General features: G+C 54.9%; 4 protein-coding genes across 4 annotated transcripts; 1 reads left to right on the top strand and 3 right to left on the bottom strand.

Annotated features, from left to right (window-relative positions):
• Positions 1-71: 71 nt before the first annotated feature.
• Positions 72-3,780, bottom strand: PG986_004668 (uncharacterized protein; the record flags this gene model as incomplete). The annotated part of the gene is made up of 7 exons (XM_066840890.1): positions 72-1,663; positions 1,715-1,918; positions 1,968-2,082; positions 2,136-2,431; positions 2,754-3,103; positions 3,283-3,605; positions 3,694-3,780. The coding sequence occupies 7 exons, from the start codon at positions 3,778-3,780 to the stop codon at positions 72-74; spliced, it is 2,967 nt and encodes a 988-aa protein (XP_066703517.1).
• Positions 3,781-5,670: 1,890 nt separating this feature from the next.
• PG986_004667 (uncharacterized protein) lies at positions 5,671-7,715 on the top strand (the record flags this gene model as incomplete). Its single annotated transcript, XM_066840889.1, has 4 exons — positions 5,671-5,733; positions 5,802-6,706; positions 6,832-7,088; positions 7,168-7,715. 4 exons carry the CDS (start codon positions 5,671-5,673, stop codon positions 7,713-7,715), a joined length of 1,773 nt encoding a protein of 590 aa, XP_066703516.1.
• Positions 7,716-7,832: 117 nt separating this feature from the next.
• On the bottom strand, positions 7,833-9,277 carry PG986_004666 (uncharacterized protein; the record flags this gene model as incomplete). Its single annotated transcript, XM_066840888.1, has 4 exons — positions 7,833-8,144; positions 8,231-8,899; positions 9,023-9,059; positions 9,138-9,277. 4 exons carry the CDS (start codon positions 9,275-9,277, stop codon positions 7,833-7,835), a joined length of 1,158 nt encoding a protein of 385 aa, XP_066703515.1.
• A 1,120-nt stretch (positions 9,278-10,397) lies between these two features.
• On the bottom strand, positions 10,398-12,752 carry PG986_004665 (CAMK kinase; the record flags this gene model as incomplete). Its single annotated transcript, XM_066840887.1, has 2 exons — positions 10,398-10,960; positions 11,066-12,752. 2 exons carry the CDS (start codon positions 12,750-12,752, stop codon positions 10,398-10,400), a joined length of 2,250 nt encoding a protein of 749 aa, XP_066703514.1.
• Between the last annotated feature and the right edge of the window lie 1,805 nt (positions 12,753-14,557).

The following is a 14,557-nucleotide window of genomic DNA, read 5'->3' as shown; positions in this document are numbered from 1 at the left end:
CCCACTTTCCACATGAAGGGTTCCTTTACTGCAATACCAGCTTGACGTCAAAAGGAACAAAGTAACGCGTCTCAAGACAACTCTTCCACCTGGCGAAGCTCCTCAGGCCATGGTTCCTTGTACTCGGGACAAATCAGATCCAGATTGTAGAACCAGTGCTCCAATGAAGACTCATCGTACGGGTTTTTCTTGGCAGGTGCTTCAGCCTGTTCGCACCACCGAACTCCAATTTCTTCAGCTCCTTTTATCTCGGCCTCCGTCAAGCTGGAACCGGAAAGTTTGTCCAGTTCCTCCTCCATTCGCGGCATCCAGCATTGCCTCCAGAAGTCCGGAAACAGCGGGCGACCCTCCGAGTCAGTCTTGATGACACTGGAAGCTGCCTCCGTGAGTTCACCCACTAGCTTCCCATGCAGCTCTAGAAGGGAAGTTTGCTCCTGGTTGATAATGACTATGTCATCGCTTTTCAGCCACGGATCCATATTTCGTTGTGCGAAGCGCACATCAAATGTTTGCATCACCGAGTATGGATCGCAACAGGTATGGGTAAGTTCCAGGGCTTCGAATGTGGCGTACCTGATTGCTGCTTTGTACGTTAGTGACGTTAGCTTGATGCTGCATCTGGTATAGAAATTCTTCATTTCGGAACACATGGAGCGAAGGTTCCGCTGGCCTTCGAACCACTTTTGCATCATCCCTTTCAGCATCCATATGAAAGGATCGCATCGCCCAATTGAGCAATGGCATTCACATCCGTCGTTCAACTCCTCCCGTGTCACAGTCGCGCCGAACACGTCGAAGAGATCAGAGCTGGTGGATCCGGAGCAGTTACGCCCAAAGGCATAACCGACAAAATGAGCAACATACAGTCCTATCTCTGAATCGCTTCGAACACCGGGAGGCTGTATTGGCAACCGAATGAACAGGTCGACCCCGTGTACTACCAACCAGCGAAAGCAGGATATCCCACATTGTGAGTAAGACCAGGGATGGCAAAAGAAAGAAGGGCTGGGGCGAAATCCATAGCGGTAGAATAGATCGGCCAGGCTTGTGTCGTAAATTTCCCGGTAGATCCAGTCATCGTCGCCTTCTACCCTAACATTAGCAGGATGACAAGATTGGCTTCTGCGCAGTTGGGGGTAGTCCTGCTTCATGTCGATACAACCTGAAATCAGTTGAATAGGCTTTAAGAGAGAAAAGGAGGTCGACAGTAGTCGCATTCGCGAGATGCGTGATGCCTTTATATGCACGACGTAGCGGCGTCTTGCGAGCTCAGATGCTGAGCGAAGGAGCTCTGTAAAGTTGTGGTCTCTACGACTGCCCGTTCGTATGTTGCAGCCAGCTTTGAGAAGTATATCGACACAACGTGTACAGCCGCAACGTCGACATCTTCTCGAGCTTGCACCATTGATGCACAGGCGACCGCTATAGTGCATAGCAACTCTGAGTACAGTAGCACCGTATTTGTTCGCCTTGTCTAATAGACTCAAATCGGCGTTTTCCAATAGAATTGACAGTATTCGAGGTTTGGCTGCTGCTAGATGAAGCACAGTGTTGCCATGGATATCAACCTCGGAGACTGAATCAGAATGGCGACTCAGAATATGAACGACCTCTTCGGTATCGTTACTGGTCACCGCCATGCTCAGAAGCCCACAACCGCAAGCTTATCCTAGTTAGCTAACGAAACCAAGGGTTGAGTTTGAAGTCAGCATACCTTCCGCATATCCAGGGCATATCTCATACAGGTCCAAAATTCCAAAGGTAGTATGCCAACTAATATTACTGTTATATATGACAATGGATGGTGAGGGTTCCAAGACAGGTGGTTGGTTCTCCAGATTCTCCTGGAGTAGTATATTAATAGCATCCTTGGTCCGTGCCGTATCGTACTCGCTCGAGGCGAGTAAGAAATCTGTGTCTGTACCTTATGGTCAGTACTGCCCTGCAGTGACAACAAAAGTACCAACTTAGGCTGTTAAATGTAAATTCGGGTACGCCGAATCCACGTAGCATCTTTACCAACTGGGAAAAGACACTCAAGTCCCTGGGACCCCCACTGTTAAGCAACACTTCATATCCGAGCTTATATATGATTAGTCGTCACCATGATCATACGCAAAGGTTTTCTTACGTACCGCCTGGGCCACACTATGCAACAAACTTTGATTTCCGCGTGTAACCGCAGCCGGGCAAGCTTTCTTATCATCGAAAAGCTTGATGAGGTTCTTGAAGCAAGCAATAGCAAAAGAGTCGATACTACCCTTGCACGATCGTGTACAACCACACAGCAGTCCCAGGATACGGAAAGCAGGGTCTAATTCACCATCTACGGTGGCGTAGAGGGTCAAATTCGGACTGATACTGAAGCCCCCCGCTCCCGTTGTCATCGTGAAGGAGAAATCGACAGCAGCGTGGAGAATAGAAGCGAAACCTGAGTATCCGAAGCCTATCGATCGCCGGCTCTTGTTTACTGTGTTTGAAAGGGGGACAGTCTGGCCAATGGCCTTGGGTCTCTGACTTCCTCGACAGACGAAGATGGCCTAACCGTGCCCCCTGGATCATCGTCGATCGGTAAGGACGAGTACAAGTGCAACGGATTCGTCCCATCACGGAGCCATATTGCGCGCTCCAAGCAATGCCGGGAAAAACTTCTTGTGATTGACGGTAAGAACCACGGAGTAACCGTTTCTGGCGAGGGGCCTGCTTCGCCTCCGTGATAGTATCGCAGAGCTCTCTTAGCGCTGCCGGCTTACTCGCCGCTCTGGAGACCAGAAGAGTCTCGCGCTGAAGCCTTTCGATTGCCTGGAGCTTCTTCATTTGTCGCTCCATAGTTGCTTGCAGTAAATCGTGCGAGCGTCTGACGTCCTCCTGGGCAGCCCTGTCGCTCTCTCGTATTTGGGCACTGGTTGCCGCGGAGTGTGACAATATCAGATCGGCCGTATTATCGAGTTTGCGTTCGAAATGCGGCACCTGGTCACGAATCTCGTAAACCGGAGTCAGGGCCGTCGTCACTTCTGAGCGCAGAAGAAGGAGCTCGGAAGCATGGTTGCGGGAGCCCGCTTCGATCGCAGCGAGACTCTCGCTGTGAGACGCTGATATGTCTCTGTGGAGGAGTTAACACAAACCTGTCAAGGCTAAATCGCATAATGATTAACTTACAGCCCTAATCCGGCTAGAGTGAGCTGTAGAATGCCATTAGCATTCTGCAGCCGCTGGAGGATGTGCTGGACCTTGGGGCGGTCAAACGAGTAGGTGAGTTTCCGCTTCTTGCTCTCCAATCACTGTCGCCAGGTCGTGGTGTCACAGTCTGCCAACTCGGCCAACAGCTCTTCTATGGCCTGAAGCTCTGCCTTGCAGCACTGGGTGTTCCTCTCGGTTGCAGAGACATGTTGCTGGCCCTGAAAAGAGTTGTGGGAAGTGGCGGTCTTGATAGTGTCGAGAGCAGCGGCAAGGGCATCGTTCTGACGCCTGACAGATGTTAGCTCGTCTCGTCGGCTCTCCAGTGCATCTAGGTAACTCGCGATGCCACCCGTGATCTGAAGGCCTAGTGATACGAGCCCGGCTACTGAGGCAGCCAGTCCTACACTCTCCGCTGCCATGTTCTTCTGCGTGGCAGTAGCCTCAATGGGAGCCAAATTTGTGCGCCAAGTCGAAAGAAGAAATCTTATCAAACTTCTGCCTATACTCCCTTACTAAGGAGGCAGGAAAGATCTGAAGAGGAGAAAGGTTGGCAATGGGGTATCTTGGATCAAAGCGAGCCTGATCCGGCGCTTGCGTCATGGAGGAGGCAGTGGAAATAAATGGACAATCTCACCGCAGCTGCTGAGGGCGGACGAAGTGGCAAACTACGTGCAGTTCATGCAAGTTAGCCCAATAGGCATTCTCCAAGTTGCTGTCCGTGGCAGTGCCTACACCCCCCTCAGTTGCCTTGCATAAGGCAGCTTTTGGCTGTCTGCCGGCTCTTGATCGAGGGCCCCGCGCCGCCATGCCATTAACAGCGTTGATCTCTTGGTGGCATCCTACATCCCCTGAATTCTAGGGGGAAAAGGCCAAAGAAAGAAGAAAGAAAAAAAAGTATCGAACACTTCAATAACGGCCAGTGATGTTGTTAATTGGTCTATCATTTGAGTACCAGGCATTTCGGAACTGTAGCCTTTTCTCGGACGTTTCGCTGCTTCCTTAATGGTTTGGTCGTTTTGCCAGAGCAGCTCCCCCAATGCGAACCAGGTCAGCATTTGACAAATTCTCCTTCTCGAACCCACCTGCAGCCTGATCGAGAATTGCTGCAGCAAGCTCCGCCCGACTAATATTCGGAACGGCGCGTGTGAGTAGGTTTAAGACCCGAAAGAAGTTAGCTAGGACGCTGCGCCAGAAAGTGATTGAGGACCAGACCATCCCCGGGCGGACAATGTGCACATCAACGTGGCCACTCTCCTTTCCAAATTCTTGGACCAGCTTATCCGTCCTGCCCTATTTGAAGGTTCTTGGGTTAGTATGGAAACAGTTGTCCACTCTCCGACCGTATGGCCACGGGAGGTGTTAGCAATGGGTGAACGTACCCGCATGATGAGGTAGTCTCCCAGGTAAAATGGCTTCTTCGTCAGATCCTCGGGAGTCCCTTCGGCGCTCATGTAGATAAACGTCGCAGGTTTGGCAGAGGCACTGCTGACTTCGCTGACTGCCTTCAGCCCAGCTACAGTGCAGTCTTGGCAAACACGCTTGACTTCGGCAAAATCGAACTTGCTGAGCCTGCCCGGGGTGACAGCGACCGTCCTTTCGAGACATATGTTGTTAGCCATAACCAATACACCCGCTTCAGTCTATGCGAAGACTTACCATACGCACACATCTAGCCCCGAGATTTCTGCTTTTACCCGATCTGTAAAGTCCTCATAGTCGCGGATGACCACGCTCTTGAACTTGGCCCTGTTGATTGCATCTGCCTCGAGCTGTATCGGTTTACGAGCCAGGGCGACGATCGATGTGATTTCAGACATGGCCAAGCATTGCGCGATGAGCTCTGTGGCAACCAGGCCGGTACCTCCTACAATGACAATCTTCATGACGTTGTTGAATCTGGCCGTTTCGTGGGTGCTTACAGCAGCAATGGCTCGCTCTTGTCTAGTGACCCGTAGAGAAGGATGCGTGATCGTTATCCACGATAAAACACCCGTGAATCCATCGACTTCAATAGAATCAAGAATAGGGTGCATCTATATATATATATATATATATATACCATGCGGGAATGAAGAGGTATCTGACCGATGATATGATGGTACTCGCTCTGTCAGTATCATGGCGTAGGACAGGAACGGCGTTCGGACTGCCGAACGCCGGTGCTCCCCTCGCAATCCTCCGAGGAATTCCAGGTTGCTCCGCGGCCTGACACCAATCCCCAAGAGAACGGGCAATATCATGCAGGGTCCTTGACCCCACCCTGTGTAATCATGGCTTACATCTCCAGCTCGATCTGTCCGGCGTTCGGGATGCCCAAAGCCACCTGGGCTAGGGCTAAGCATTGGTTTATTACCTACCGGACAGCCAACGGCGGTTGTTGGCTAAACCTCCGCCATCACCACGTTCCTAAACGACCTGCAGTAACAGAATAGGCTTATACCTGTTGTCTATTTGGGTCTAGTCACATACTCAGAGCATCGTCTCATCGCAATGCCGTCGAGTCCACCACCGACGGCCATACAGCCATACGGAAAGGCAAGTCAATGCCCCGCGGTGTTTTGGAACTAATCTTCCCCAAAAGCGCCGACACTGACTGAATATGATTGTGGCTCTCTTTACAGGCATGCTCCAGCTGCGCCAAGTCGAAATGCAAATGCGTCAACCGCCCAGATGGGCGGGGCTGTGTCCGGTGCCGCCGTCTCAACAAGCCATGCGTGCCGGGGGAATATGCCCGGAAGGCCGCCGCACAGAAGAACAACCCCGTCGGACGCATTGCGCAATTGGAGTCCAAGCTCGACGAGCTTATCACCGCGCTGGGTACTGGTCGTGTCGCATCACTGGATGTTTCCACTCCGGCTCTTGCTGTTGGTGGCTCGACCGGCCAGACCGCGTCCTCTGTTTCCGGAGGAGCGACCGTCGGCTTCATCACCCCTTTAGCAGTGCCTAGCACCACCACCACCACCCCTCCAAGTCGGCTACTGCCGCCTTCAGCCGACTTGTTGTCAGCCGTCGACTTCCCGCCCGACGCCGAGGACTGCCTCCATTCGTTCAGCCGTCGCATGCTCAAGTATTTCCCCTTCATGTGCCCTCCCACCGACCTAGCCTGGGTGCGGCGCGAACGACCCTTTCTGCTCCTCTGCATCTGCGCCGCCGCCTCCAGGTCGGCACCCATCCGGCTCGACCTGGGCAACCGCATCAAACAGATCGTGGCCGACAAGCTCATCTTGGGCAGCCACGGGACCGTGAGCATCGACATCTTGCTCGGCCTGCTGACCTTTCTCGCCTGGGGCCACGACACCTTGCTCAAAGGTGGAATCAACAGTTTCTCGCGCTTCACCCAGCTGGCCATGATGGTGGTTTTCGAGCTCCGCCTGAACAGGCCGCCCACCCAGGAGACCAACATGCTCTCGATCAACAAGGATAATACTAGCAGCAGCAGCGGGAGCAGCACGCATAGCAGCGAGCCGTCCACGTCCCTGCGGGGGCAGGCGGAACACACGCTCGAGGAGCGAAGAGCCATGTTGGGGTGCTTTTACATATCCGCCGTGTTTGTGCTTTCTCTTTCTCTTTCTCATAAGCCCCTTCTCATTCACTGCCCCTTTTTCTTCTTTTCGTTTCCGTTTCGAGGACTAAGATTTCGTGGGAGGACAGGATATCGTCATACTTCGGACAGATCGACGCCCTGCAATGGACACCCTACATGCAAGAGAGTCTCGTCGTCCTGGACCACAGCAAGGAGTGCGCCACGGACGAGTCCTTCCTGCACCAAATCCGCCTGCAGCTCTTGGCCAGGGAGATAGAGAGTATCCGGCATCGAACAGCGCCGCTGCACTCGTTCTACTTGAAGGCCTTCCGGTCGAGTTTGGACAGTGCCAAGAGCAGTATACCACCGAACTTGCAAAGCGATGGTAAGTCGAGCCCTCATTTAACAATCCAATCACACTTCAAGCAGCAACGCCCCTTACTAAACTCCTTACTTGGATGTAGCCATTCTTCTTGGACACGTCTACTTCGCCGAACTGAGCATCCTCGAGCTCGCGCTTTCTCAAGAAACCCCGAGCACGCAGCGCGTCGACTGCCTGTACACGTGTCTGCGAGTAGTGCGAGCCGCCATAGACAACTTCCTCGCCCTTCCGCCGGCCGAGAACCCCGCAAAGCCGTTTCCCTGCTTCGTGCACCAGGCGCGCTACATCAAGGCCGCCGTCAACCTCTCCACGCTCGAGGATCCGGCGTGGGACAAGGGGCTAGCGCGACAGACGGTGGACGTACTACAGTTTTTGGACCAGGTGATCACGGACATCCAGAGCATTTCAGCGGTTGGTGGTGGTGGTGGCGACCGTGACGGTGACTTGTGGTCGGCGACTGGGTACTTGACAGGCGTTTTGAGAGTCTTTACGGCGGTGCGGGCATGGTGCGCATCGAAACTGGCCGAGGATGGGCCTTCGCTATTTGACCAGTTGGACCCCTTGGACATGTGGGCAACGAACATGTTCAGTGCGGCTGCGTTTGAATGCCCAGAGGAACTGTTCTCGTAGCTTTAGTTGTCGCCCACCAGCGGGCTGACACCTGATGAACTCGAACGGGCTTGTCCTCTCTGCGGCGATACCACTATATGTCTATTCCTTCGTTACCCATACCCACTAGGACCCCCTTCACAGCCGCGCCGCCTCCGCATTGACCAAACAGTACCGGTACCGCGGCTTCCCCGCGTGGAGATCGCGGAGCGCCGCGTTGGCCTCCTTCATCGGCCTCTCCTCGACCCAGGGCGCGATCCCCCGCGCCGCCGCGAACTCGAGCATCTCGCGGATCTCGGCCGCGGACCCGATGCAGGAGCCCGCGAAGTTGAGGCTGCGCGCCACCAGCGCGCCCGGCGGGTCGATGGCGAAGGGCCCGTCGTCCGGGTTGCCGACATGGACGAGGGTGCCGCGCGGCTTGAGGAGGGAGAGGTAGGCGCGGATGGGTGCCTTTGTAAACTTTTGTTAAAGGGGCTTCTTTCGGTATTCTCAGAAGAGAGACAAGGAGAAAGTAAACGAAGAAGAAATGAACTTACCTTGGCTGAGGCCACCGTACTAATCAGCAAATCCAACTGCCCATAGTACTTCTTAAACCACCCCTTCCCGCCCTCCTCACTGGCCAGGTAATCATGCGCCCCCAACCGCAGCGCCTCCTCTCTCTTCGCCTCCCTCCGCGAAATGGCCAGCACCAGCTCCGCGCCCATGGCGCGCGCGAAGAGGACGCCGTAGTGGCCCAGCCCGCCGAGGCCGATGATGCCCACCTTCTTCTTCCCGCCGCTCCCGCCCGAGCCCGCCGCGGCAGCAGGATCGAAGCCGAGCCAGCGCTTGAGGGGCGAATACATGGTCACCCCCGCGCACATCATGGTCGCGGCGTGCGCCGAGCGCAGGCCGCCGGGCAGCGCGAACGCGAACCGGCCGGGCGTGCGGTGGTGCGTCGCGTACCCCCCGTAGGCCTTGTCGCCGTTGTGGTGGGGGCCCGGGTACGTCCAGAGGCCGTGGGGGCAGAACTGCTCGTTGCGCTCGGCCGGGTCCTCGCCGCCGCAGTTGGCGCACAGGCTCTCGATCTTCTTCTTCTTGCCGCCTTTACTGTCGTTGTTGTTGTTGGGCGATTCCAGCAGGCCCTCGCAGTTGTCGGCCAGGCAGCCGACGCCGACGCGGTCGCCCACCTTGTGCCCGCCCGCGGCCCGGGACCCGACGCGGACGACCTAGCCGACAATCTCGTGGCCGACGATGATGGGGTAGGGCGCGGGGTACTAAGTAGTTATCAGTAGCAAACGAGCTTTTAGTCGGGCGTCCACTCAGAAAGCCAGTAGTTGTAGTCAACTCACCCAGCCACTGCTCAACGTATGCAGGTCACTCCCGCACCTAGAGACAGCAGGATCCTCAATCAGTTCAACACTCTGTCACGTCGAGTGAAAAAGGCAGCGCGGCAGACACACTCACATGCCGGCATGCGTAATCCGGATATCAATGTCCGTCTCCTCCCACCGCTTCGGCTCGAACTCTCTCCAGACCATATTGCCCTCGGCCGCGGACGGGTCGTGACCGAGCCAGCCCTCAAACTTGCAATTCTGCGGTGGCATTTCGTCTTCTTCTTCTTCTTCTCGTTCCCTTCTTCCTTTCTTTGCTTGGATGTGTCTGCTGTGCTGTCTGGCTAACGAAGAGCGCGGCAGAGGAAGTGCGGAGTTTGCCGTAAGAAAGACCAGTAGGGGTATTCGACGACTGTGTTGCTGGTGACGTCGAAACCAAGTGAGCGATAGTGAAGTAGGCTGCCACTTCCTAGGTAGGTGGCAAGTAGCAGTGTTCAGCCAAAAAGGAACAAGGTATCATGACACACTTGGGCACGAAGAAACACTTTGTGTATCCAAATCCTTGAAGGAAACATGCAGTTCAGATGAGTGACGTCCAATTAGACTAGACAACCCGTTCCCTGCGGAGCTCTCCGCAAGCCATCAGGCCAAAGTGTGGAGAAAGAGGACCAGATGCGGGGAGGCTGGGGCCGAGGCACACGAGAACGTTGACGTTATCTTTCGAAATGTATGCAACTCTACATTGGTACTTACCTACATGCACTTGGTACAATATGCAGCGCCGGCGGCCTTGGAGAAACGGCTTCTGCCAAACAAATCATGACCACCATAAATCCGGGTTGGAGAGAGATACGGAGTGTCATACTGGCGACCTACGATCCGCGATCGGCTTATACAAATATCGGTAGGTAGCCAGCCAAGGAGGCCCAGCCAGGTCAGAATGGAAAACCCACTTACGATGGACTCACGCCGCGCAGCACCAGAAGGCGGTGGCGGTGTAGGAAGAAGGCCGTTGGTTTGGAGTCGATTCAAGCTCTTTGAAGGTATTTTCCTAATAAGTATGATAAAAACCCCAAAACGCCAATAGTTTTATGGCAGTCCCTGCTCTGCGCCCTTGCAAATGGACTCTATCGCGCTAAGGTAATAATAATAATAACAAAAAGAAGAGGCGCTCGGGACGAAGAAGCACCATGATAATAAGTAAGCATAGTCAGTAACGCCCCCAAGATAATGTGTGAAGCTACCGCCCAAAAGCGAGTGTTACCTGCTGGCTTCGGCCATGTAGCGGAGAAGCGGTTAATGGGGGAAAGAGCCGCTCTGCTGAAACGAGTTATGCAGATTAGCCAGAAGCCGAGGAGCGAAATGCGAAAAAAAAGGCACGTCGTCGTTAGTGTCATAATACTTCGACACCTTCGTCCTCCTGTCGAAAATGAGGTCCTCCCTCCACCTGGATGCCCCCACGGACCCATTCGTTGGCCGCGACCTTGTCGATGGTCCAACGGCTGCGCGCTCTCTTGAGCAATCCTTCCGTAACTTCCATGGCGCCCTTCAGACCCCTAGCTTCGAACTTTGCTTCATCGCCGTCATGATCTCCATCCTCTCCGGCATATTCGATCCACCTCCATTCGACCCGCGCTATCCTGTGGCTGGTACGGCTGCGCATCCTGTGCGCGTCACTTGCGCCGGGTGGCGGGTCGAACGGCAGTCGTGATTCCAGTAGCGAATATAGGAGTACGCCCATGGACCAGGCATCAATGGCCCGCCCGTCGTATGGCTGTCCCAGAATTACCTCAGGGGCGGCATAGTCATCAGAACCACATCGTGTTTCCAACTTCTCATCATCGGCCACAAAACGAGACAAGCCGAGATCGGTCAGTGTGATAATGGAGTCCGGATACGTTTGCCAGTCATGGTTAGGGCTGGCCAGCTCGTGGGCAGGAATGTTCACCAGAACATCTAAGTGGGTTAGCTGAGCAATCGGTACACGAGAGCGACGATGATTGTACATGTGCGACTACAACATTCCAAGGTAGAATCGGCAAAAGAAAGGAATTCACCTACTCTCGAGTTTGATGTCGCGGTGCACTATGCGCCGGTCGTGAAGATATCTGACCGCGCCCACAAGTTCGGCGAATACGCGCCTTAACAGGGACGGCGAAAGCAGGTCCCGGTGTGTGGTAGCGACATCGAACAAATCGCCGCCGGGGCAGTAGCTCAAGACGAGGAGAGCTCGCGTCGGTTCAATGTTCCAGGCTTTGAGATGCACTATCGACGGGTGGTTGATGGATCGCATGATTTCGAGTTCTCGCTTGAGGCTCATCTCGATGCGTTGCTCAGACGCTCCGCCGCGCGGACCATGCTCGCACACTTTGACGGCCACCAGAGTCTTCAGGTCAGGTTCGACTGGAGTCGTCACGCCACCAGGTCCATCCTCCTCGCCGTCATCAACAGCAACCTGGCTGGTCGCGAGCATGACCCGACTAAAAGTTCCCTCGCCGAGCTGCTTCACGGCGCGCCATCTTCGCAATTTGTTGTCCTCCTTTCCACGGGCCTCGAAGTATTCAAACCGCGGCTTTTTCGAGAGCCGGCCAGCGGAACCATCATTGCTCTGGGAAGATTCGCTTGGTGGGGGAGTAGGGGGGTTTGCAGCGGGCGTTAATCCACGCGAAGCGGAGAGATGGGGTTCGCGACGTAGGTTATGATCGCCATCGCCGTTGTTGTTGTTGTTGTTGCGCTCGCCTTGTCGATTATGCGACGCAGAAACTGTGAGCTGCCTCTTGGGTATCGACATCGGATCGGGTATGTATTCGCTGACGCTTCTGTTTCGCCCATGCATCTTGTCTCCGCTGCTAGATATACTGTTTGCTGGCGGATCCGCTGCTCTGAGACCACCATATACCTTTCTCTTAGACTGGTTGGCTAGATGAGCAGCCACGGATTCGCCACTCGAAGTAACCAGAACGGAGTCGGGCATAATGGTCGGCAGGTTGGCTTCCCTGGACGGCGGCCTTGCACCAAGTCTCCTCCACGGTCCTGGCGAATCACCTAGTAATAACGGGGAAGGCAAGGGTGTCAAATCGCCCATAGCCGCAATAACGGGGCTGGGCACGGCCGAACTGCAAGCAGAGCCAATATTATTGGCAAACGCCCGCTTAACGGATGGGGTTCTCGATACTGGCCGGAGGCTGGCCGAAGAGGATCTGTGGCCCAAGCGATGTGACGAGCTCAGTCCGTAGTTACTGTTGAGGCTGTCTGCCCGGGAGGGCGTCTGGCTCGGAAAGTCGGTGTTGAGGGAAAGGGAGTCGATGCTTCGGGGCCCCAGTGGGGTAGATGGGGGTAGTGCACCGTCGGTAGGCGACGCGGTCGTCTCTTCGGCGATGGTCTCTGTTGGCGGGGACGGCGATATAGTGTTAGAACGGAACTGGATCAGGCCGGGGCGCACCGGGAGCTGGGAGTTCATCGTGTCATCGGCACTGATGGCTTGGTCGGGGCGATGGGATGAAACGTCATGGTGGAACGAATGCGGTGATAGTTGGATGGCCTGGTTGGCAAGAAGACTCTGGTGGTTGAGATAGGCAGCGGTATCCTTGGACGGCCGGGTAGGCGTAGTCGGGGCGTTCGAGGTATCTAAGAGAGGGAGAGAGCCCGGGGTAGGCAGGCGTTGCCTCTCGTTGCCACGGACGAATGCATGTGCAGCATGTGGCAGGGACTGGGGTGGCGGTGGTGGTGGCCTGGTGGTGTTACTCATGTTTGGTGTTTGATAAGGGAAAGCAAGCTCAGGACGGCCAGGATCGAACAGTCGAATGGGAAACACGGGGGAGGGGCCCTGTATTCGATCGAGGACCAAAAAAAGGTTGGCGGCCTCGGGGGTGTGGTGTGGCAGCTAGGTTCGGAAGTACACTGCGTGTACCGAGACAAACGAGGATTCGATGCACTACTGAGTTTTGGTGTGTATGTTGACATGCGACTACCGCCGGAGCGGATTCGTCGTCTCGGCTTGTGTAAACGTGCAGGAAAAGGGTGCAATGCGATAGCGGGAGTGCCCTCGATCGGAGCCGTCGAGTCTGAGCAGGGCAGAGAGCAGAACAGGGCAAAAACCAAAATCTGATAGGGCAGGTTTCCGTCACAAACACGGGTCCATCTGTGCGATACAGTGGGATGAAGATGCGACAGATACTGTCTGTCTGTCCCCTTGAGCCGCTTAGAAGGTGAGTGTCAGTCGTCTTGGCGCGCCGTTCTCTCGTGTGTGTTTGTGGTGTCTGTGTTGTGCGTCTTTGTAGGAGTGATGGGAATCCGACCCGTCCGTACCAGAACCGTCCGTACAGTAACAAACAGTCAGAAACAGTAAAGGAGAGGGGTTTGTTGTGACAGTGGATGTGCTCCAACCCAAAAAGAAGCAGAACCAAAAAGTACAGAAGCCGCCTGAACGAAAGGAAGCCGGGAAGAGAATGAAGAGTGGGAAACTGTGGGGGGTTGATGCTTAGGTTAGGTAGCAGCTGGCTACGGTACATGTAGATAGAGATAGCAAGCGACAGACAAGCCGCCAGAGGATCACCGTCAGCCTTTCGGGGCGCGGGATGGAATGGGAATCAATCAATGGGAGGGCCTCGAGGATGCACAGTGACAACAGAGACAGCGACAGGACCTGAGAACATTTTTTTGATTGACTGATTCTGATTTGATCGTCGGGGAGGGATGGATGGGTCCTGTAACGTTGAGTCCGCAGTGTTCAGTGTCCAGCAGCCCAGACATGCGCAGGTGGGCCCGCGCTTGTGCGACACTGCAACACTACGACACTGCGACATGAAGGGCCTAGCAGACAGCCTAGCGAGAGGGCCAGTGGCAGAATGCCCCCCCCCTTCTGACCCTGATAAGGTACATCACCTGCTTAGGTCAGTACACGAGGTACCCCTACTTTAGATACTACCTACCTCCTCCTGCCCTTAAGCCGCAAAGCCAAAGACAGATACGTCCTGCCCTTTCTGGTCGTCTTCGCTGCTAGCCGCTGATAGAAGAACATTAGGCGGAACGCCGGGAGAGGACCAGCCAAGATAGGCCGCCCAATCCTGAACGGCCCTCACAAATGACGGGCATCGAAGGAAGCTCCGAATTGAGGTGTTTTGCGGGGTATCGTGAGATTGGCCCTGCTGGGTTCTTGCAGTGCTGCTGTGCCCTGTGAAGCTTCGTCCAGTACTTCCGGTGTACATCGGCCTGATTGACCGGGTCTTAATTAAAAACGGTTCGGTGAGCAGATGCCGTAGACGACACCTTCCAAATCCCGTCCACCAAGCACTCGCCTCGCTTCACCATCCAGAAAACATAAACAGCTTGGCAGGATGAGCAGATAACCGACCTGGTACGAGGTCGAAAATCACGCCGTGTTGGAAAGCGTGCGCACCTACTTAGATGGCACCTGAGGAATGTGGTGTGTTTGTCCTCGCCTGCTGACATGCAATGTCCGATGCTGTAAGATTGCCCGCCAAATTTCTCATCTCAGGTGTTCGCTTATCCCGGGTCTTACTGGTCGTGTGTTAACACAGACGGACATTGGTC

Source organism: Apiospora aurea (assembly GCF_038362705.1).
Source record: "Apiospora aurea strain CBS 24483 chromosome Unknown utg000003l_segment0_segment0, whole genome shotgun sequence".
NCBI classification, from domain to species: Eukaryota; Fungi; Ascomycota; class Sordariomycetes; order Amphisphaeriales; family Apiosporaceae; genus Apiospora; species Apiospora aurea.
This window is presented reverse-complemented; position numbering and strand designations above follow the sequence as displayed.